This window comes from Pungitius pungitius, chromosome 5, assembly GCF_949316345.1.
Source record: "Pungitius pungitius chromosome 5, fPunPun2.1, whole genome shotgun sequence".
NCBI lineage: Eukaryota > Metazoa > Chordata > Actinopteri > Perciformes > Gasterosteidae > Pungitius > Pungitius pungitius.
In genome coordinates, this window is record NC_084904.1 from 11,095,200 (window position 1) to 11,117,827 (window position 22,628).

Below are 22,628 nucleotides of genomic sequence, written 5' to 3' on the forward strand. Positions count from 1 at the left end.
CTACTGGGAGAGCGTGAGCAGGACCGATCTCTTGTCTGTCTGTCAGGAGGAATACGTTTGGGAGATTGTCTGTTTCGCTGAGAGGAGCCGACGGCCTTTGTGCCTTTTTTGGGTTACTGTGTGGAGCATGTTGAGTTTTTTTTAAATGACCCTTTCGAACCATTCTAGTGTGTATACATATTGGGATAAAGTTTGTTTGCTATAAAGAAATGCGAAAATATAATATGATATATGCTGTTTCTCCGTGCATCCCAGTCAAAGTTTTTCTGTTGTGGTGTTTTTATATTTTATGTGGTGCACCAAAAAAAATAAGTACTGCACCATTGTGGTTACACGGTTATGTGAATTCCGGGTAAGTACACTCTGTTTCGTGTCCAGGTGCCTCTTGCACGTGCGTTATTGTAAAGGAGTCCCGACCCCCTTCCATTGTTTAGGTTGCAGCTGATCCATCTGTGAACCACGAAGCATCAACACCGGCCCTCCATCGCCGCCAGCGTCCTCATCGTGTGTGTGATATCCTTGTGTCGTGACATATCGTGCTTTCACACTCATACCACTCATCCTAACCTGACCTGTTTCCCACAGGGAGAGGCTTTTTTGGGCGGGGGAGGGTTTGAGCGAGTAGGTGGGTTGGGATGGGATGGTTCCTCTTCCTGCTCTCTTCCTCCTATCCCTCCCTTCCTCCACCTCGTTTTCTACCTGTGTCTCGATATAATGTTCACCTGTTCCTCTTTGAATCCTTCTCATTCTCTTGCCCATTGTTTTCTGTCTGCTCTGCTCCTCTTCTCTCCCCCCAACCTCCTCCTTCCCTCTACTCTCCTGTCTCTCCGTCTTTCTTCTGCTGACTGTTGCGATTAACTGGGCTCTGTCTTTATGTCATATGTCCTTTTAGGCCCACGCCGTGCATCGCTGGCTAATCGATCAGGACAGTAGTGTGAGCTCTGAGATGCCGGATGGCCAAGGAGTGTGGCACTATGATGATGAAGTAAATATCTGCAACACGTATATCTGGCTTTTCCTATTTCTATATATCTATATGTATATTTCTATATATATATATATACCATGTATTTATGACCACCTTGTATCTGTCTCTTAAAGTTTGTGTCACTGTTGTTGCTCCGCTGTTGTTGTTTTTAGTTTTATCTCTCTTGTTTTTGATGTGTGTTGCTTATGGTATCGTAGTTCTGGTTCCTTTGACTTTCTAGTCTTGCTGTTGTGCTGTGAGTTGATGCAGTCAGGTGTCGTTGGATCACACTGGTGCTTTTCTTCTTTCTTTTTTTCTTGTCCTTGCTTTGAAGTATTGTACTAACTTGCTGATTTTGATTTTTTTCTTCATTTGACTGTTCTTTTCTTTTGGTCTCACACATTGATAGAACACATTGTTTCTATATTCACATCTATATCAGTGTCTGTTTTCTCTCTGAAATTGATGTTCTCAAGCAGCATATTACATGGCAAGAGTCCACGGGCAAAATATAGACTGACTAATTTCCTATCGACTGTATACAAGCTTTTATCACGTCTGCGTATGCTTCTACAGAAAAACTACACACAACACAGGTTCATAGTAGTGATAATAGAAAAACGGTTTGAAGTATTTTTCCTGTGGGTTCTTCAGATTTACAGAATATGCTTGTGTCATTTGTACCTCTGTGTTCGTGTTTAGGATCATATCAAAACACATGCTGTGTGTGTGTGTGTGTGTGTGTGTGTGTGTGTGTGTGTGTGTTTATGAGAGAGAGAGAAAGGGAGGGAAAAAGGAAGTGTGTGAGGGAAATGTGTGTGTTTTGGGGCACAGTCTCCTTAATGTTATCAGTGTGTTTGTGTGCCTGCTTTATTTCCGTCCGTGCATGGCCCTCAGAGCGTGTATTAGAATTTGGTTGGAATGTCGGTCTGTTTGGCCATCTATGTTGTGTCTGTGCTCCAGTCTGTGTTTGTGTGTCGTCCTGTGTGGTGTTTCTGCTCTCGACGTTGTGGTTGGGCCCGTCTTTGCCATTTCCTTTGATGTGTCAGTGCTGTGTTTGTGTATTGTGGCTCTTGTGTATTTGTCTTGTGCCCTGCCTGTGTTTTGTCATTTTTTAAAGCAGTCAGGGACACGTTTGCCAAAGGTTTAATTGCACCGATCTACTAAATGATCTTTAGTCCATTTCCATTTTGGAGGAAAGGTCATCTAAGTGCAATGAAGCTGCTGGGAAACCTCTTCCAGACGACCCTTGCCCGTGATGATTTCCCCTCAAATCCTACCTCCCCCTTGCTCTCACGTCAAATTCCCAAACCTACTCTCCCAATCTCCATATTGATACCAAACGCTCTGGTGCATTATTGGCTTCGCCTTTTAATTAACCTCTATAAAGCTGTTTTCAGCTGACATGGTGAAACGTGTTGACATAAGAAGGAAAACCAACACAGAACACAACTAACACAGAACAAAAGTAACAGTTTTCCCCGGCAATTGGCCTAACCCACACCAATATGGAGTACTGCCTTTCCCTCGGTGATGCTCATGAATTAATCTGCATCTGGAATTGTATTTTTCTTTCACCTTTTGGGAATGGGTTTAAGAAGATATTTGTATCTTTCCGATAGGAATACTTAAACCATCCTGTTGGAAGTAAAGACTGAAGACTGTAAGGCCACTTTAATGTTCTGCAGGTTTCCAATCAAAACCAACCTGGGAAGAAAGTGGGACTTACTGATGTATTGAACATGGCAAGAAGTGATGAGAGACGAACACCTCGCACGTCCCATAGAACAGACACTGAGAAAAAGCGTGGCGCAGTGATACATCACCCCCCTCACTGGCCCATAGACAACACCGCAGAAGGAAACGACAAGCCGCATAATCTAAATCCCTAAACCAGCGATGCAGTGCTCTTTTACTGCCCCAACTGCATCTTAAAGGAAAAAAAGAATCCCTGCAATGGAAAAGGGTTCATGCACAATATATGATGATCCTAGTCACTCTTGTTGTCAATTTGTGTGAGTGGTTAACCAACACTGCGACAAAATATATTGTCCAAAAACATTTTTAGCGTTCTGTATATTCAGAACTGGTAGAAAATGGTAGAAGCAAAGCAAATAAAAGTCTGTCTCCCAAAGTTCACTCAGGTTAAATTCTACGCATTAGATTTTCACCAATGTCTCATCCAACGGCTTGTCCCACCCCAACCCCTCCTGTAACAGAGAATTGGGAAATGTCAAAGGTCTGTGTAAAGGCCCCATCCCTATTGCCACCAGTAATAGTCAGTGGGACTGAATAATATCCCTTATCATCCCACAGCTCTAATTACCCCGCCATGTGTCCTTAGAGACAGATGCTCAGGGAGCCAAGCCGCATTCGTCACAGTGCGACTGCATGGCAGACTCGTTTAAAAAAAAGAAAAGCAGACTGTCAAACTCTACACTGTCAAATAAATTCTCGCCCGTCTCAGTTTCTATTCCCCAGCTGCTCCCCGGCCCACTGTAGGTGCAGACTACATTAGGAAGCCCATTCATGTCCAGCAACCAGCAGTTGGCTGTAATTTGTTTCGGCTAGGGGGGCAGAGTTTAATTTACATGTGAAAGGCTGTGGCCTATTCAAATATTGTAACTCATTTTTGTCCCAGGGTTATTGATACCAGCTTCACATAATTCAGATTAAAGGTAGAGGGGGCTTTAGCGCTATTGTGCAAAACTGCAGAAGCCGTGTAATAATGCCTCAGTTGGCCAGATACCAACTTTAAGAAAAAGACACGAGAGCAGGATTCTCCTCGTTTTGCTGACCCATTAAGACCTGATCTTTTCTTGCTTTTTGCACTAGACTCATGGGAATAATATGGCCTACAAAGAATACTTTCAATGGAGCCATTAAAATCAACTATAACCTAAATGGCTTTATAAATGCAGACAACACCTACAAAACCGCTTTAAGAGAGTTGAAAGATCTTTTGATGTTATTTTTAAACTAGAAATTTCAAACTTTTAACATGTTCTTTGTCAATTAACTGAAAACTGACACTATAGCAGCAAACTAGCACATTTTACAACCTTGTACAAGACGTTTCACCCTACAAGGATAAATAGCTTCTGCTATGCCTGGCCCTAACCCACTGTGTCATGAAATGTGCAAATAACCAGTTCAAACTGGTAATATTTTTTAGAAGCAATATGAAGTTATATGGAACTTCTTCCTCAATGTTTAGCTTGTTGCACACAAAGGTTCAGGAAATGATTAAACCGCATTTCACCTGTGACAGTTTCTTTTAAAATAAAAATGTATGTTATTAATATTAATTCAACTTATTTGCCTTTGACATTACCCAAAGGTCAACCTTTTTTGGACCTTTTTAATGCTATAATGGATTTTCTTATCTATCAAAAGTACAAGTTTTCAACAACTTATTTTTCATCAGTTTGAGGTTTTATTTTGGTGGAAAGAAAAATAGAGTCAAAGAATCGGAGTGACAATCAATGAGCATGAATGCATGCATGTGCATGTGTTTGAGGTGAATGCGCATGGTAAAGGTTGAAGTATACTCCAAAAGAAGTGCTGGTTGGAAAGTCATTAATGTCCACTCTTTGCTGAGATTGCCAAAATGTGTATACAGTTGGAGTCAAATATGGAGTGGTCCAAGTCATCCACACATGTCCAGCTGGTCGGCCCTAGCAGTGATGAAGACCTGGTTAGCTGTCTAAGCTAACTGGCCAAGACAGATCTACTCAGTCTTTTAAATTCTGAACACAACAGCAAAAGTCATATATAATTGCTTCCAGTAGTTGTATTATTATGTGATTTTGAGATTCTAATTTGATTGTTGGCAAGGCCTATAGGGGGGGTTCAGATTTACTTTGTCAAATAAACTGTTCTTTTGCCCTCTAATGTAATTCTATGTATGTTCTATGTAAGTTACCTTTAAGCGCCACGCTATAATGTGACATAATAGTATTTTTATGCAACCCACAACTAAACCTCAAAGAAAAGGTGTCAATACCAACAGTGTGTGACTCTTTTATTACAGTAACATGTACTGTGGATCTAATCATACTGGATTAGAGTGCATCTGACCATAACTATTGAGTTCAGCTTGAGTTCATCTTCTCAAAAAGCAGTGGGATTTGAAGTCGGGGATTCAAAGTGATTCTTCTGCAGAGTGGGAGGTGTAAAAAACAATGACATAATGATCGGTATGCATTATAAATAATGTATGGTAATACTTTTATTTGTTATAACTGTGTATATGCTTTCAGCTCCTCTCTACCTGAATCTTTATGAGGAATGCAAAAGGACCTTCCTCAGGCCCCGTTGTGTTGCATACCATCTGTTCTTCCTACTTTTGACTCAAACAGATATTTTTAGATCACAAAAAACAGCTTTTCACACCTAATTCATAAAAACCAGGACACAACTTGGCTTCCTCACATGCTGCTCGGTTTGAACATACTGCTGCTTCAACACTAGAATATGAAAGGTTGCTGGGAGCTGCATATGTGCGTGGAATGGGAGCGAGCGTGTGTGTTATGCATCTGCATGTACTGCACTGTGGGTGAATGTGTGTGTTGACGTGAGCCTACATGAGTGTGTGTGGTGAGTGCATCTGTGTTAGAGTCTATTTGTTGGGTTTGAATATGTATCCATCAGACAGTATTAAGTGAGCAGAAAGAGTTAGTGAGGTATTTATTTATTTATTTGAAGGCCGTATCAAAAATGTATTCATTTGAAAATAAGGAGCTGACTTTACGTTGAAGACTACACAGGTCTATCTTTGTGCAGATGTCTAGGTAGCACGCTGATAACAAATATGTGTGTATCAGAGGGTGGGTAGAGGTCCGAAATAAATCTGGGTCTGACTCAGCAATGCTGAGCAGATGAAGTTGCCATCACTTTCAACTAGACTGTGGAAGAAGATACTTTACAAGCATCGACTGAGGCCCGAGTTCAGTGAAGCACTGCAGGCACATTTATCAGCAAAGTTGCCGCTGTGCCAGAGACGTCTTGCTTTTTCCATCTCTATCATCTTTTCATTCCCGGCCTGTTTCCTCAACGCTTGCATTCTTTATGGTCAGAGATTAAGCTGCTGCTGCACTGAGGGAAGCCCAAACCAATGTTTGCTGCTCTCTCGGTAAAAGTGGAAATGACAGATTGTTGGCTGACATAAAAACAGATATAAAATCAAGTGAACAACAATATGACGCAAAAAGACGTCCAGAATAATGTTAGGAAAATGCAACCTAACAAACATATTTGAATTAGGGTTAGGGTCTCAACGTTAGAGCAGTGTGCTGCGTTAGCACATTTGGTGGAAGCCTCCCATGTTGAGAGGCCCCCAACCAACTTAACTTTTAACTCAGTATTTATTATAGTGAGGTTGAATTTGTACAGCATAATTCAAAGAAATATATCAATTGTAACCTTTCAAACATTATAAATATATATTTGTCGCTTATGTGTTGTTGACAATACTATTTAAAACATGTATTTACTGGTAATATTGTTTCACGAGTTTCTTTTTCAACAGTAAAATGTGGTCCCAACTATTCACTGATCTAATTTAATTAATGACTATCAAAATATAATGTTAAAAAGGAATGATGACTAATCGTCATTCTTTTTTTTCCTGAAATCATTCAAAATTCAATATCGGCCTCAAAAAGCATCATTTGTTTTGTTCTAATTTACAGCCGTAAACTAAAGCTTTTACCTTTTTAAAACTATTCACCAAAATGTGTTTTTGTTATGTGTTTATGTTTATGTGGGATTTGCTCAATAATTCAATGAAAAGTACAACCTTTGAATTAAATCTCTTTCTGTGCTAGAAAATGTTTCCACTGAGTCCACTGCAACTGTATTTTTGGTGTCTTATAAAGCAATGAGGCGATAGGGACATAACAGACATACAGTTGTGGTCAAAGGTTTACATACACTTGTAAAGAACATAATGTCATGGATCTCTTGAGTTTCCCGTTATTTCTACAAGTCTGATATTTCTATGCTAGTGATTGGAACAGATACTTCTTTGTCACAAAAAAAGATTCATGAAGTTGGCTTCTTTTATGACTTTATAATGGGTTAACAGAAAAAGTGATAAAATCTGCTGGGTAAAAAATATACATACAGCAACATGAATTAGCAATTTGGATGACTAAGAAAGTTGTGTCAATGAAATGAGCTTCATAGCATGGCCTCTTACCTTCTTGTGAGTGACTACAGCTGGTGACTTCTCTGAGGCCATTTAAATAGGGCTCATTGGATACAAACACCCACAAACGCTACAATGGGAAAGTCAAAGGAGCTCAGCATGGATCTGAAAAAGCGAATCATTGACTTGAACAAGTCAGGAAAGTCACTTGGAGCCATTTCAAAGCAGCAGGTCCCAAGAGCAACAGTGCAAACAATTGTTTGTAAGTATAAAGTGCATGACACTGTTTTGTCACTGCCACGATCAGGAAGAAAACGCAAGCGATCACCTGCTGCTGAGAGAAAATTGGTCAGGAGGGTGAAGAGATAACCGAGAACCACCAAAAAGCAGATCTGCCAAGAATTAGAAGCTGCTGGAACACAGGTGTCAGTGTCCACAGTCAAGCGTGTTTTGCATCTCCGTGGACTGAGAGGCTGACGTGCAAGAAGAAAGCCATCGCTCCAAAAGCAACACCTTAAGGCTGGACTAAAGTTTGCTGCTGATCACATGGACAAAGATGACGTCAGACGAAACAAAAATCAAGTTATTTGGCCACATTGCCCAGCAATATGTTTGGAGGAGAGAAGGTGAAGCCTTTAACCCCAAGAACACCATGCCTACCAAGCATGTGGTGGTGGTAGTATTATGCTGTGGGGCTGTTTTGCTGCCAATGGAACTGGTGCTTTACAGAGAGTAAATGGGATCGTGAAGAAGGAGGATTACCTTCAAATTCTTCAAGATAACCTAAAATCATGAGCCCGAAGGTTGGGTCTTGGGCACAGTTGGGTGTTCCAACAGGACAATGACCCCAAACACGCTTCACAAGTGGTAATGGAATGGCTGAATCTTAAATCTGACATAAATCCCATTGAGAACATGTGGACAATGCTGAAGAAACAAGTCCATGTCAGAAAGCCATCAAATTGAACTGAACTGCATGAATTCTGTCAAGAGGAGTGGTCAAAGATTCAGTCAGAAGCTTGTGAATGGCTACCAAAAGCGACTAAAAGGGACCAAATATTAGCACTGCTGAAAGTATATTTTTGACCCAGCAGATTTGATCACTTTTTCTGTTAACCCATAATAAAGTCATGAAAGAACCAAACTTCATGAATCTTTTTTGTGGCAAAGAAGTTTCTGTTTCAATCACTCTCAGAGAAAAATCAGACTTGTAGAAATAACGGGAAACTCGAGAGAGCCATGACATTATGTTCTTTACAAATGTATGTAATCTTTTGAACACAAATATGTATCTACCGATGTCCCTTTGTGATTCATCCCATATTGAATTCATTAGGCATTTTCATCCGATAATTGTCATTGAATCGCTGACATACTCAAGTGCCCGTCTCTCTCTGAGGACAGAGTACTGCTACATTCGGGTGGGACTGGGAGAATATGGCATAAATAATATCCCACTTTAACAAGGTCACGTTGGCAGTGGCAGATAGATTCCTCGTGGAGTTTGTCTCTCTTATAGTTAAGACAGTACATTAGGTCTGGATAGAGTCTGAAGCGTGTGCCTCTTCAGCTCTCTGTCCATTAATCAAACCGATTGAATTATGGTCTGGCTGCTCATATTGTTTTGGATGCTGACTCGAGCCTGGTTATGAATGATGGTTATAGCCTCTGTTTTTAAAATGATGGAGTCTGTGATCTGTGCACCTGCTTTAACACTCGAGAAGGAGCCAGGAGGACAGATTCCGTCCAAAGCGATGCTCTGTCTCTCTCATTCTGGACATCTTCAGTCTGTATTTCCTCCTCTACTGCACCCCTCCACTTATGAAGATGCAATACATGCTGGCTCTGTGTTGACGGATTACTGATGTCATTCTTCTCTGTTGCCTTCATCTTTTCTGCTCTCCTGCCTCATCTGAGTATTTCTAACTCCCGGTTTTTGTCATCAACAGGTCATTCTTGTTTTGTCACATTGATGTGCATGCGCTTTTGTTCATGGTGCATTAGGTGTAAAGTATGTGTTGGTTTCTATACATGGGAGTGAGCCGGTCACTGTGCAATGCCACGTGACGTGTAACCTGCCTTCCTTTTAACACCTGCCGTTGTGCAGGTTTTAAAAGGTGTCTGCTCCTCTGTCAGTTCAAGGGCCGGGCCAGTTTAATGTAGCTTTTAAGGAGAAGCTGAAGCACTAGACAAGGAGTTGAGCGTGTGGGATTGTGTGTGTGTGTGCATTTATGTAAGAGTGAGTTTTGTGCCAGGGTTGCAGAAATCAACCAGACCCTGCCCATACCCTGTGTTAAGCGGCTGCAGGCCAATACTGCAGAGCCTCCTGCATTAGACGGCCGTTATGGCAAATATTAACTGCATAATTCCTCATATCGCAGTTAATAACATTTTTACTATAGTTCTCTTTGGAAAACAATAACTATGAATATGAATACTGAACCATCTTTAGACAATTCTTTTGGATGTCCGTGACATGCACCTGAAATATCTTCCAGTTTTGCCTCCTCTGAACGGTGGTAAAATCCGTTTCCCAAGCTAACCGCTGCAGCAGTTTCTTGGTTATGTGGTACAACACCCGCTGTCATTCTGGCTGCCTCACCTGTGATCAAAATATCTTAACAAAAAATCTCTATGTTTTTAAAGTACTAAACCCGTCTTTTTCAAAAAACGATTGTCTTAGTTGTTTAAAAATGTTGCAGTAATTCCTTATTCGCACATAGCATTTATCGTTTTTATGTTGTCCCACGCAATGACTAAGTTCAGATTCAAAAGGACCAAAAAAACACAGCTGACACACTAGTGTTTATGTTGAAAATTCGCCTGCCTTTTCAACTCTAGTTTCTTACTCTGAGACATTCGGACACGGCGGATAAAACGGCACAAGTATCTCACATGGACAGCTGTAACCTTTTATCCTGCCAACAAGAGGGGCTCGACACAGAGTGCAGAGACCACGTCTCGCCCAAACTTAAATTAATCCTGTTTGAAGAAAACGAGTGTGGCCTGTGCTGTGCAGTTATTTAGGCCCCAATCTAAAAATCCATTTCAGACATTGTGTGTGTACAACAAATATTCTGCTTAGGAAATATGTTCCTTTCCTCTTTTTGTCTTTGTGTTTTCACAGAAAGTTAATAGCATATTAAATATTCTTAAGAAAATCAACTTCTACCTTATTTTAAAGCTTTCATTTCTTTAATGTAGTTCTTCACAAAAAGTCAATTTTCAGTGCATTGAGGCTTCAAGTTTTCCGCTTTTGTAACAAGTAAGTTAGACCACGATAGGGTTTCCAAACAAGTGGCAAGAGTCACAAGATCATGCTCCTACATACTGTACATATTTGTGTTGAACTCAGATTCAAGGTGAGCACTTTCCTCATTCTGCAGATGAAAAAAATGTCCCCTTGTTGTCCAACTGCACATCATTCTGCACACTCAAGCTCACTGGAGGGTTACTTGAACTTTAAGTCAATAAACGTTTGACACTTCCAGAGGAATCGTCTGTCATCGCTAACCAGGATGTGACTACTTAAGGAGCTCTTATCAATTTGGACCCGACAGATTATTTTGTGGAGAATTTTCTTCTATGAGTTGAGTTGTATTTTTCAGGTTGAGCCAACGGTGTGTTAAGTCAAAGGGGAACAATTGCAGTCTCTTTGGTCAAAGACCACGGGACGATTTGTAATTTCTTCATGGACATTATTGGCCGTAGTCCCCCGGCCCAACAGTCTTTGGCCATGGAGCTCTCGTCAAACTCAATACTGTGGACAGGAGAAACATCCCACGTGATGTTTTTTGCACAGGTCACGGTCCAGTGGCGCTGAGAAGTGCGTAGCCTTCTTTCAACATTGCCCCCTCCTTCTCCTCTCCTACGAGCATTTATCTCTCTGCGTGGTTTTTGGCAGCGATGTGCTTTTCCCAGCATTTAGCCAGGAGAGGGAGAGAGGAGGGGAGAGATAGAGAAAAGAAGGCCTTTTCAACCAGGGAATGACAGACGCTTTATTAGAAGAGGCAGGGCCTTTTGAGGGGCCGGCCCCTCCGCGCTCCCCCCACCCCATGTGTCTGGCCCATTGTCACGGGGCGGTAGCAGCAATCCCCCCCCCCTCCCCCGGCCAAGCGCTTTGTCACTGTAAGTCACCTCACAGACTCCAACAGTCCCACTTTGAGAAATCACACCCATTCTCCACAGCGACTCTACCAATTCTCATAAGGCCTGGTCCGTGAAAAAGATGATTGTCTGGCTGTCACTGAACATACAGGAGACACAAAGATGGGCGTGACGTGTGGGGAAGAAGGGACGGGAGAATGGAGGGATAAAGTTTGGGCGACGCAGAGTGTTTGGTGCAACGTGGAGAGGATGGATGAGGTGGAGAGCAGAACCTAGACTGGGATGGAGGATGGAAGAAAGCTGAAACGGACACAGAGCCGGGAGAAGAAAAGGTGCATTACAGTATATTAAGTAAGGCTGAAGTGTAAAACTGGCCTGGATGTGGTCGCCAATGCCGTGGTGAGAGTGTGGGGCACCCATTTGTTTTTTTCGCCGGGTGTGAAATGTGTGTCTTTAGATACAGCCAGCATTCCTCTAGAGATAAACCCCTGGGCCCCCCCCTCACCCCCCTGTCCCCTCAACCCCCTCCCTCCTCGGTCTCTCCACCCACCGTGCTTACTCAAGTGTATGTGTGTGTTGTGGGTCCGGGCGTGTGTGCGCATGTATGTATGTGTGTTGGTGTTTACGTTGGACGGGGTCTGCGTGCCCTGTAACGCAGCACTTGGAGAGGGCAACAGAAAAGACAGCTGTGCGTTTCAGAGGCACAGAAAACGTAGCAAAGAGAGAGTGGAGGGCCAATAGGCATGCCAGTCAAGACCGTCACTTTTCGAGTGAGTACCACCTCCTCTTCTTCTAACTTTGTCTCTTTTCCGGTCACTCTCTCTGTGCTTTCATTCCCTCTATTTCCACCTGTACGCTTCTCTGTGACTCTTAATGCAACGCCGCTTATTTTTTACAATGTTTTCGTATCGTAGAGAGACCTCTGTTGCACTTTCTCAGATGTAATGCACCTGCCAATGCTGCTCGTCTTCATCCTTTCACACCAGAAAGTGATGGGACAACACATTTCTTCCATATTTGCTGTTTATTTTCTGTATGCGCTTTGTCCATTTTGTTCAGCACATGCCTCTCTCTGTGTTTGCTAAGTACCATTCCTGTTCTCTCCATCGCTCTACACAAACTTGTTCGGTGCACTTCTCCCTGGATTATTTTCCCTTTGTTCGGATTATTTGAGACAGTAGAAAATGAGAGACAGAGAGAGATGCAGATCATCGAGATGTAAACATTGATCCGGCTTGAAAAAGAAACCGATCCGTCACTTGTGAATTACAGACTAAATTGCTGTAATCGCAGCTCAAAAGAAGTAAAACGCAGTAAAATTGCTTATTGCCCCAGACATAACCTGTCCTGATCAAATTATTTTACTTGGCCTCCCCAAACAACATGGGCGGGAGCTTGATCGCCTGGGAGTTCCTTTGAGGGTTGCGACGCATGTGCATCCGAGATTAGTGTCCGTGCGTATATGTGTGGGTGTGTATCCTGTGCTGTTTTTCCTCCCTAATCTTGTTTTTTACTTAATTTCTTCCCCTGTTTGATCTTCAAACATGACTGTATGAGGTCAACCAGGATTAGCTGTGGTAAGTAAACTGTTGGGTCAGTAAACTGATTAGTGCGTCAATTAATGAGATTCTTTCAGTGTGGCTTCACTGGTCTACAGACTGTTTAATCGCCTGCTCTTAAGGTCCCACTGCCTACATGCGAACCAGTGCCAACTTGTGTCCGCTGCCGTTTACTCAGGGAAATAGAGGAGATGATGCAAGTTAAAGGAATGTTCTCATTGTGTTCACATCGTGTCACCCTGTCTGATGAGCATTGGCCACAGCGATTTCTTTTTCAATTTTGTAAATGAGGATAACAGTGAGAGGTAGTAGAGGAAGTATTTACATCCCTTACCAAATTAAAAGTGTAAATACACACAATTTAGAAATGCTATGCTGTCCTGCATTCAACCTTGTCTGTAAAAGTATCATTCTTAAAGTATCACAAGCAAAGTCACTCATCATGCAGAAAGAAGCCTGTCAGGGTGTCACACTGTAGGCCTTTATGCGTTACTGTTGTTACATGTTGATGCTCATGTTCATTTTCGTAGCTTGGTGTTAATTTGACTACTTTTGTAAACTGATGAATATACTTTAATCAAATATATTTTAACTTATAACTTATCCAATCTTTTCTTGTCAAAATCTTTCTAGTCACTGTGTTTTAAAAAAAGTACAACTTTTCACTCTAAAATGTAGGATGAATTAAAAAAACTTGTAAATGTAAATGTTTGAAATCCTATTGTACATACTTGGTAACCTCCACCTCTGAGAATTCTCCGGGTTTACGGTGGCTATAATAGGCACAAAGGTAAATGGAGAGTGCAATTTGAATCTTCACTTCAATGACTCGATGAATTGAAAGTTCATGGGTTTCAAATCAGTCCATGACCTGTTTAAATGATATTGTCTCTGTTCCTCAAGACAGATATATTTTTTGGTTATATTTTATTACTGTTGCGATTTTTACCCTATCTCGGTCCTCTCCTCCATAGGTTCCAGACTCTATCTCCTCCCTATGGCTTTCATCGTCTTTGTCACCATTACAAAAGATCACACTGACCATGAAAATCTCATCTACAGGCACAGGGGCAGCATCAGGGCCAGATATAAAGAGACGATCAATGAGTGCGTCAGGGACAAACAGTGGAATATGGAGAGGGGGATGCTGGGAGTGTGAGAAAGTGAATAGCAAAAGTGGGACAGGACACTACACCGCGTACAGGGAGACAGATCTACGTACAGACGGACAGTGTTGAGTTGGGCAATGTAAAAGCTTCATCCCAGTGACCAGCTCGCTTGCTTCTTGTAAAAGTGTCAAATAGCTGAACAGTCGCACCGGTCTTACTCACTATGTCTCTGTAGCCGGAAGCAGCCTTCTGCCTGCTCAACCTCTCGGGGGCCGCCTGAGGGATGAAGGCTCAGATGGAGGCCTGGAAAAAGAAAATCAATTTCTAGAACAAATGCAAGTCAGCAGAAAAAGGGGTGATGAAATGGCTGTTTAAGCACTAATTTGCAGTAATGTCCATATCCGTTGTTCAGTGTTCCTCAAAAATGTATAGAAACCTTCCAATCGTAGTGTTTGTTTAAACACATCAACATATTGAGTGAAGCCGGGTAAAGACATTGTCGACAGGGCAGGGTATGGTGTGCTTGCACAATTTAGCTTGTTTAAAGTTCATGAAATGATTGCAAGTGGAGCAGCACTTGAAACATTCCAAACATACTTGGGCACCTTATTTTCAGCTTTCTGCTGGCTGTAGAAAAACCTTTGGTGGCACTTCAATTATTTATGATTTCTACGTTCTGCTGTGTCTGCAAATTCATGTTTTTGTTGGTTATTATGTTTGTTTCAGTGAGAGAGGCTTTGTGGTTGTGTATTGTGACTTTCATGTTAATCTTAGCAGAAATGCTTTGATTATCTTAAGCAGATAATAGTTTTATGTCCTAGTAAAACCACTTTGGATACTTTGGTGGAGAGATGATCGCTTTTCACAAGCTTGTGGGTTTGTCTCTATATTGCACCAGCAAAATAATCTTGTAGTCTGTTAGAACATACAGGCTGATGGCTATAAAGATTATTAGATAGATAGATAGATTAGATATTAGAAAGAAAAACTATATGGATTTTTGTTTCACATAGATTAAGCAGAAACAAGCTTTTATGGATCATTATAAGGAAATAGTATTGATATATATATATATATGTTTCATAAATAATGTATTGCACTCGGAATGGTGGGTCATAGCAGTAGACTGCATCCTTTGCTAGAATCATACTGACATAATGGTAAACAGTTAAACACATGCTATGTTGCTGAGGTAATGTGATTTCAACACATTATTACAGCATCTGTACCATAGAAGAAGGGATACCGACAAAGATACTTTACATTGAGCGATAGCATCCCAGACACATTTTTAAGAACAATTTAGAAGCTTGAAAGAAAGTTATCTTTGATATTACATCACAAATGCAGTTTATTACTCTCTCCTTTATACCTCACGCTGACTTTTTTTCTACCCCCCTCACACACACATTCAACCTGCTTCCATTCAGAACTGTCACAAACACACACACTGAATCAACCTCTTGTGACAATGATTAGTTTTCAGGTGACGTCGTCCCCTGCAGAGGATCTTGGTTGGTTGGGATGTTGATCTCCGACGTGCCTCCTCGTGAACACGTACACACACATTCATATACCTCGAGTTTTTGAACACTGCAGTCCACCAGTGAGGGGGGGGGGGGATGATGTCATTCTGTCTGCTGCAGCACCAGCGGATTGAGGCAAGGAAGGAGGACGGGGGGGGGAGAGAATTGTCAGAAGCAAACAGAAAAGCAAAGGGAAGGAAGGCAACAGGACAGAAAAGCTGAGATATAAGATGTGAGAGGAGAGTTCAGGGTTCTCTGAGGAAACAACAAAGGAAATAATTTGACTTGGTAATTTTGAGCATTATTATGAGAGCAAGTTCAAACAGTGTCCACTCCAATAATCAGAGAGGGACACGTTCACTCAAATTTGACATAGGCCGCTCTGCATCCTTATCTCCCCACACCACACACTCACTTCTTGACGCAAGCAGCTCAACTCAGAAACATGCAGGACCGACCATCGGGAAAGAATAATCTAGCTCGAGTCTTTGGAGATTCTTGTGTGAGTCAGCACGGTCTTGGAAACTTTTGCAGGCTCTTTACTGAGGGGCGGTGAACGGAGTCTGGGGGGTGTGGGAATCCACCAGATGAGCCTCGGTCAGGGTCACCATAGTTTTACCGAGCAACCATTTTCTGTGGAAGCATGCATATTGTGTTAGGTTGTATGTGCCTTTCAGTCAGCTTTATTTGCTCTTACTTTGACAAAAAGGAAATTCCTACATCACCATGGCAGAGTCGTCAAACAATCTGCACGCTGCTACAATGTCTAAATTCATTGGATGAGTTGTAAATTCCTTATTATAAAAGTTTTCCTATGATAACCTAAATGTATTTTTCCTTATAGTAGATGGAGTATACTACCTCTAGGTTTCAATGATTCATTATAAAATGTACTATGCATCAATGAATGAGATTCATTCAACTTTCCTAAAATTAATTGCAAATAGTCTGACACAAAAACTGCACTATATTTTATGTAACTTTAGTCATTTGTATTATTCATTTTGCTGCTAAATGGATCCTCATAGACTCATAGACACAGCATATTGTTCAACTATTTGCAAAGATTGCCATTTTCAAAACAGTGCTTTTATTACTCCAGTGACAGGTGTGAATGTGTGTGTGTGTGTGTGTGTGTGTGTGTGTGTGTGTGTGTGTGTGTGTGTGTGTGTGTGTGTGTGTGTGTGCGTGTGTGTGTGTGTGTGTGACTGGCTGTGCACAGGATGGCAAGTGTACTGGTGACAGTATGTTGCTCTGCAGCAGTCTAGAAGGAGGAGGTTTGGGAGTTTTCTTTCAAAGGGAAAGTGAATGAGAGAGAACATGTCCTACCAGGCTTTCTTGACAATTGTGAGTAGATACAACTGAGAAACTGAACAAACCAAACTAGAGACGCTAGTCTGGAGACTTTTAAACGTATGTTGAATGTCTTCTATCTTCATACCAGAGTAATTATCCAAATATATGGACAGTTTGGTTGGTCTGCAAGTTACTCAGAGACTAGATTAGTATGCTATTTAAATAGTCTTTAAGCAAAACAGACTATCATGCTATAGGAAGTTCTAGTAGAAACACGTCATCCCTCCACCAGATATGGTGAGAATTAGTTGTTGTTTTCCTTCTTCAATCAGCCAGTAACAACTTTCCTTTCAAAGTGTTTGTCTCCTTGCCCCTTTCTTCTTGTAAAGTGACCTCTTTCTTTGCACAGCGCTGTGCCATTGGTGTCATGCTGAGGTTGTGTTTTGTCATTTGTTGCCATGCCTCAACTTCAGGCATGTAAGTCCTTCCTCTCTTTTTTGGAAGGGGATGGGCAACGGGAGAGAGGAGATTATGTAAATGAAATGAAAGAGGTGCAGGGTTTGCCGCAGTCGAGTCTCTCCTTGTGGTTCTCCCTCAGTCGCTAGCGCTTCGCCTCTCCCTCGCTCTCCTCTCGGTGTCGCATGAGTTGTCCTCTATCCCTGCCCGCCAGGGCGGGGACCAAGCCCTCAAACTCAGACAAAACACAGACAAAAACACTAGACGTGCCATGTACCGGCCCGTGAGCCGGGACATGCTAAACTCCCCCCCCCCCCCCCCCCCCCCTTCTCTCTCTTACACTCTCCGACTCCTTTGTCCATTCACCTTGTGTCCCTTTCTCTCTCTTTCATTCACACAAACACACACACACAGGCACTCAGATTACATACAGAGAGACAACAGTCTGCTGGGCAAAACAGACATTCCAGTAGTGGTCAGCATTTTCGTTTTGGACGGTTTGTTGAGTCCAGATGGTTTGTGTACTCCACTACTCTCCCCTGCTTGTCCAGCACACCCTTAACACACACATTTCAAGGTGCAGGTGCGGATTGTCTGTTAGAAATCCCAAGGGCAGAGTGACGTGAGAGAAAAACTGGGGGATCACTGTGAGGTTTCACACCTTCACGTTCCCTTAAATAAAATATTAACCAAACTCTGTCTCCCTCTCCGTTTCCCCTCTCTGCTCCTCTACTTTATGTGTCTCTTTCTCCTATCTCCCCCCCCCCCCTCCTACCCACCACACACCTTACCCCCTCCTCCTTTTTCCTCTCTCTGTTACGCTTGCAGGCAGATGCTGGCAACAGTTTTCTCCGAGCGGCCCGTTCTGGCAACCTGGACAAGGCCCTGGACCATATAAAAAATGGCATTGATATAAATACAGCCAATCAGGTGAGAGAGCTGCACATTCTTGAGATTTAATTGGTTAAAGTATTTGTGTACCACAACAATCACAACCTGCCAAGATTATGTCTTCCCTTAATGCGTTTTAATGGAATACAATAAATACACCAGAATAACACCTCTCATTCACACAAAAATAAACTGTGTTTTTGAATGAAAAAGGCAGTTCAATTCAGTTAATGGATGTAATTTACATGATTATATGAAAAAGGTGCAGTATTTAGACATTTACTCATTGGTTTTATACTAGATATATAGTTAATTCATACAGATTTTTGCTGCTCTTTTATAATATTGTCCGTGTATGCCACCATATCTTGCTCAATAATATAAATGTGTCCCATGTGCATGTGCCTGACTTGATCACTGTGATGCGCCTGTGCACTACTGTATGTGCATGCTCAGGTAGACTGTTTACTGGGGCCTGGAGGTGGCAGGTGGAATTTACAGGGTGTCCAGGGAAGGTGATAGATGGCGCCGGGCCTTTTCCTTCGCCTTGTCCCTTCCATCGGGCCCCCTTTATTCTGACGGCTGTTCCCAGTGTCCAGGAAGAGGTAGCCAGTTATCCAGTCTAGGAAATCTTCCCTCAGGCGACTGTAACTTGGTCAAAATAGTGTGTTTGTGTGAGAAGGATTCGTCCGGCTCATTAATCCTACACAGTCACCTTTTCCCTTCCATTCACTTATGTCGTCCTCCACATTTTTTAATTACTGCTGGTAGTGCTCCTTTCCTGATTTCTATGTGCAGGGTGTAACCCGTCTCTCGCTCGATGTAAACTTGGACTGAGCCCAACCTTCCTGTGACCCTCTAAGGATAAGCAGTATACAAGATGACTGACCGACTATTTTTAGGCTCCCTAACAATCCCCACTTAACAACTGATTTATAGGATGTAAAGTGAAAGTGACACAGAACTGTTACTTGCAAACTCTGCCACTATGATGATGGGAAAACCCCAGGGATTAGAAATGTAATTAATTACATGCAGATTTCTCATAGTTGAACATTTGAACCTGCAGGACTAATTCTCCTGAATTACACAATTTCGAGATTTTATGATTGTTGTATGAAATAGTGTTTTTTCACTGTTTACTGTCGACTGTGTTTGAGTTAAAGTGATAATCTACAACATTCTTGCTTCACTTGAGTTAGGAGACACCTTTTCATATATGTTGCTTTAGAGTTTTGCCCCTAAAGCTAATTTGTGTGGCATTTGTATGTAATGCTGCATGTTTATGATTAGAGAACTACAAATTATTGTAGAAATGTGTGCTAGTTACACTGTCATCAGATGGCTGCAAATTGTACACATAGCTTTAATCCATGGTCAATGCAGTAATATTTAAAACACCTAAACTACAGCTAGGTTTATTTAGGATTTTCCATTTATTATTAAAACATGCCTTGGGTGAGACTACTTTATTGTAAAACAGAATCACTGTATTTACCTACAACGTTTATACAATGATACAGAGAGAAGAGTTGTAGATTTTCTCTTGGGACACAGCGGGTGGTGAGAGCATTGTTGTTCTGTCTGAGTGACTGCTGGTCCTGATGCTGTATGTACAGTGTTATGGGAGTCCTGCTAGGTGGAGGCTTGACTGTGGCAGCCTTATTTTCTTGTCTGAGTGGATACCTCTCACCAGCACGCTGCCTCACTCCTGCTCACCCCGTCTTCTACCTAACAACTTTCCCTCTATCCTCCTTCTGTTTGTGTGCGGTTTTTCTTATTTTTTTTTACTTCGTCCCTCCTCACACTCTCTCCTCTGTCCGCAGTAGAGTGATGGTGTGCTGTGGTCTCCCCACTCAGAGGAATAATATCAGTGGTGTGTGAAAGGTCCAACCTCACATGTCCTGTGCGGCTGAAGGAAGGCTGTGTGAGGTCAGACCTATCCCACACGGCTCGTATTCTTCCCAGCCTCGAGACCAGCGGCCTTCCATCCCCCTCCCGTCTTTCTCCCTGTCACCATCATTGATAAAATGAAAATGTTCACATCCTGATTTTCATCCCTGTAGATGTTGTTTTAGCGAATGACCACTCTGATTCTGAGCGTACTGCATGCTTGGTGTCCAGTGTAAGTATTTGCTTGCTTTGGTTGTGTTTGCTTCTGGCACTGAGATAAAAAAAACAGCAACACTTGTTTTTCTTGGCATGGCCTACATGTTTGTGTGTTTATGTGTGGTTATTTTTATTAGGAAATATGTGTGTTTCTAGTTAGTTTGGGAGTCTTCAGTATGAGGTCTGCTCTGCTCTCTCACCTAGAATGGGCTCAATGGGTTGCATCTGGCCTCCAAAGAAGGCCACGTTAAAATGGTGTTGGAGCTACTCCACAATGGTATCGTACTGGAGACCACCACAAAGGTAAAAATCCACTCTGAAAGTGGCTCATCTTCTTTATTTGTTTGACTGGTGAATCCCAAGTAAATTCCATCTAGCTTATCAGAATTCAACATTTTAACAACATTTGTCTCCATACAAAACTTAACCTCCGCGCTTTGAATATACATTTGAGTTCCCTTATGAATGTCTTGTCAGCGCACATTATGACTGTGTCCTGTCGGCCTCGTGTATCTGTGTTCACACAGAAAGGGAACACGGCCCTGCACATTGCGGCCCTGGCAGGGCAGGAGCAGGTGGTCGCAGAGCTGGTTAACTACGGGGCCAATGTCAACGCTCAGTCCCAGGTGAGGCTCTCACTGCACTGAGGCTACTCCTCAGTGCGCGTATGTCTTTACTGTGAAACCATTTATAGTAACTATTCCAGTAAGTTTTAACATGTGTTTTTGTCCATATATATCTGTATTTTGGTGTTTCCTCTCTCTGTACATGCGTGCGCATGCATCTGATTGTTACCGTCTTCCTGTCTTTCTTTGGCTGTGCTTGTGCCTCCTGTGCTGCTGTGTGTGTGTGTGTGTCCATCATCTTTCGGAGACAGAAAGGTTTCACTCCACTCTACATGGCCGCACAAGAAAACCATCTAGAGGTTGTGAAGTTTCTTCTGGAGAACGGAGCCAATCAGAGCATTCCGACTGAGGTACTAAAGAATCAGGAACTGAGAGACATTTTCAAAGAGTAATCTCCCAGATTACTCCGTCCCGTCTGTGCTGATCCAGACAGCGCCGTTTCCATTCGTTTTCATAAGGCTCTCTCTTTAACCTGTCTCATTTTGTCTCCATGAATCAACCTCCTTCTTCTAACTCTTTTTTGTGTGCCTGTGTGCTGCAGGATGGATTCACTCCTCTCGCCGTGGCTCTTCAACAGGGACATGAGAATGTTGTAGCACTGCTCATCAACTACGGCACCAAGGGAAAGGTCCGCCTCCCCGCTCTGCACATTGCAGCACGCAACGACGACACACGCACAGCCGCAGTGCTTCTGCAGAATGACCCCAATCCTGATGTACTCAGCAAGGTATACATGCCTGTGTTCATGCATGCTCGTGTGTGTGTGTGTGTGTGTGTGGCTGCAGATATGGTGCAGAATATGTACAAAAGGTTTCAGTTTATGCTTCTTCAAATCCAAAGGTAATGAGAGTAACGCACTTACCCATATGTGTCCATACAGACAGGATTCACACCCCTTCACATTGCTGCACACTATGAAAACTTAAATGTGGCTCAACTGCTGCTCAATAGAGGAGCCAATGTCAACTTCACCCCAAAGGTAGGGAATAATTGATGTTGGAAGGTTAATCTCTGTCCTTTGCTGTCTGTTGTCCTTGTGTGGGCCCATCTAAGTGCAGCTGTTTGTCTCTGCAGAACGGAATCACTCCTCTGCACATTGCAGCCAGACGGGGGAACGTGATCATGGTCCGACTCCTGCTGGACCGAGGGGCTCAGATTGATGCCAAGACCAAGGTGCAGCAGACTTCAATCTTACGGTTTTATATAATCTTACGTTCCTTTTCTCATTCTAATTTGATGCATCATTAACTAAATCATTAACAATCATCTCTCTCCAGGATGAGCTGACTCCTCTGCACTGTGCAGCCAGAAATGGTCATGTCAGGATTATAGAGATCCTATTGGACCATGGAGCCCCCATCCAGGCAAAGACCAAGGTAATCCACATTGATAAAAGTAAATGATTTACTTCTTAGTAATGAACTGAGCATCGTCTGGTTTGGTAATTAATACAAATCACTGAGATGTTTTGTATAATTGTGTACTCTAAACTTAAAAGGGGGAAATGCAAGTAAAAGTTTGTTATTGATCAGCCATAGATCCCTCTTGCTGCTGCTTCTTGCTAGGATTGCTTGTTTAGATAATCATCAGGGTTTTTTTTGTTTTATGTTTTTTGCAGAATGGCCTGTCTCCAATTCACATGTCAGCACAGGGGGACCACATGGACTGTGTCAAGCAACTTCTGCAGTACAATGCAGAGATAGACGATATCACACTGGACCACCTTACCCCTTTGCATGTGGCAGCACACTGTGGCCACCAACGGATGGCCAAAGTACTGCTGGACAAAGGGGCCAAACCCAACTCTCGGGCATTGGTCAGTGACAAGCAT

General features: G+C 42.4%; 1 protein-coding gene across 15 annotated transcripts in view; it reads left to right on the forward strand.

Moving 5' to 3' along the window:
* LOC119224963 (ankyrin-1-like) overlaps nucleotides 1–22,628 on the forward strand; it is an 80,075-nt gene that overhangs the window by 30,921 nt on the left and 26,526 nt on the right. For 9 of the 15 annotated variants that reach the window (XM_037482470.2, XM_037482472.2, XM_037482475.2 and 6 more), the window contains exons 2-11: nucleotides 893–985; nucleotides 18,000–18,101; nucleotides 20,376–20,474; nucleotides 20,699–20,797; nucleotides 21,049–21,147; nucleotides 21,339–21,524; nucleotides 21,678–21,776; nucleotides 21,872–21,970; nucleotides 22,075–22,173; nucleotides 22,416–22,613. In XM_037482470.2, the coding sequence (XP_037338367.2) occupies nucleotides 893–985; nucleotides 18,000–18,101; nucleotides 20,376–20,474; nucleotides 20,699–20,797; nucleotides 21,049–21,147; nucleotides 21,339–21,524; nucleotides 21,678–21,776; nucleotides 21,872–21,970; nucleotides 22,075–22,173; nucleotides 22,416–22,613 (1,173 nt within the window). The other 6 variants (XM_037482476.2, XM_037482479.2, XM_037482480.2 and 3 more) reach the window with 5 other exon arrangements.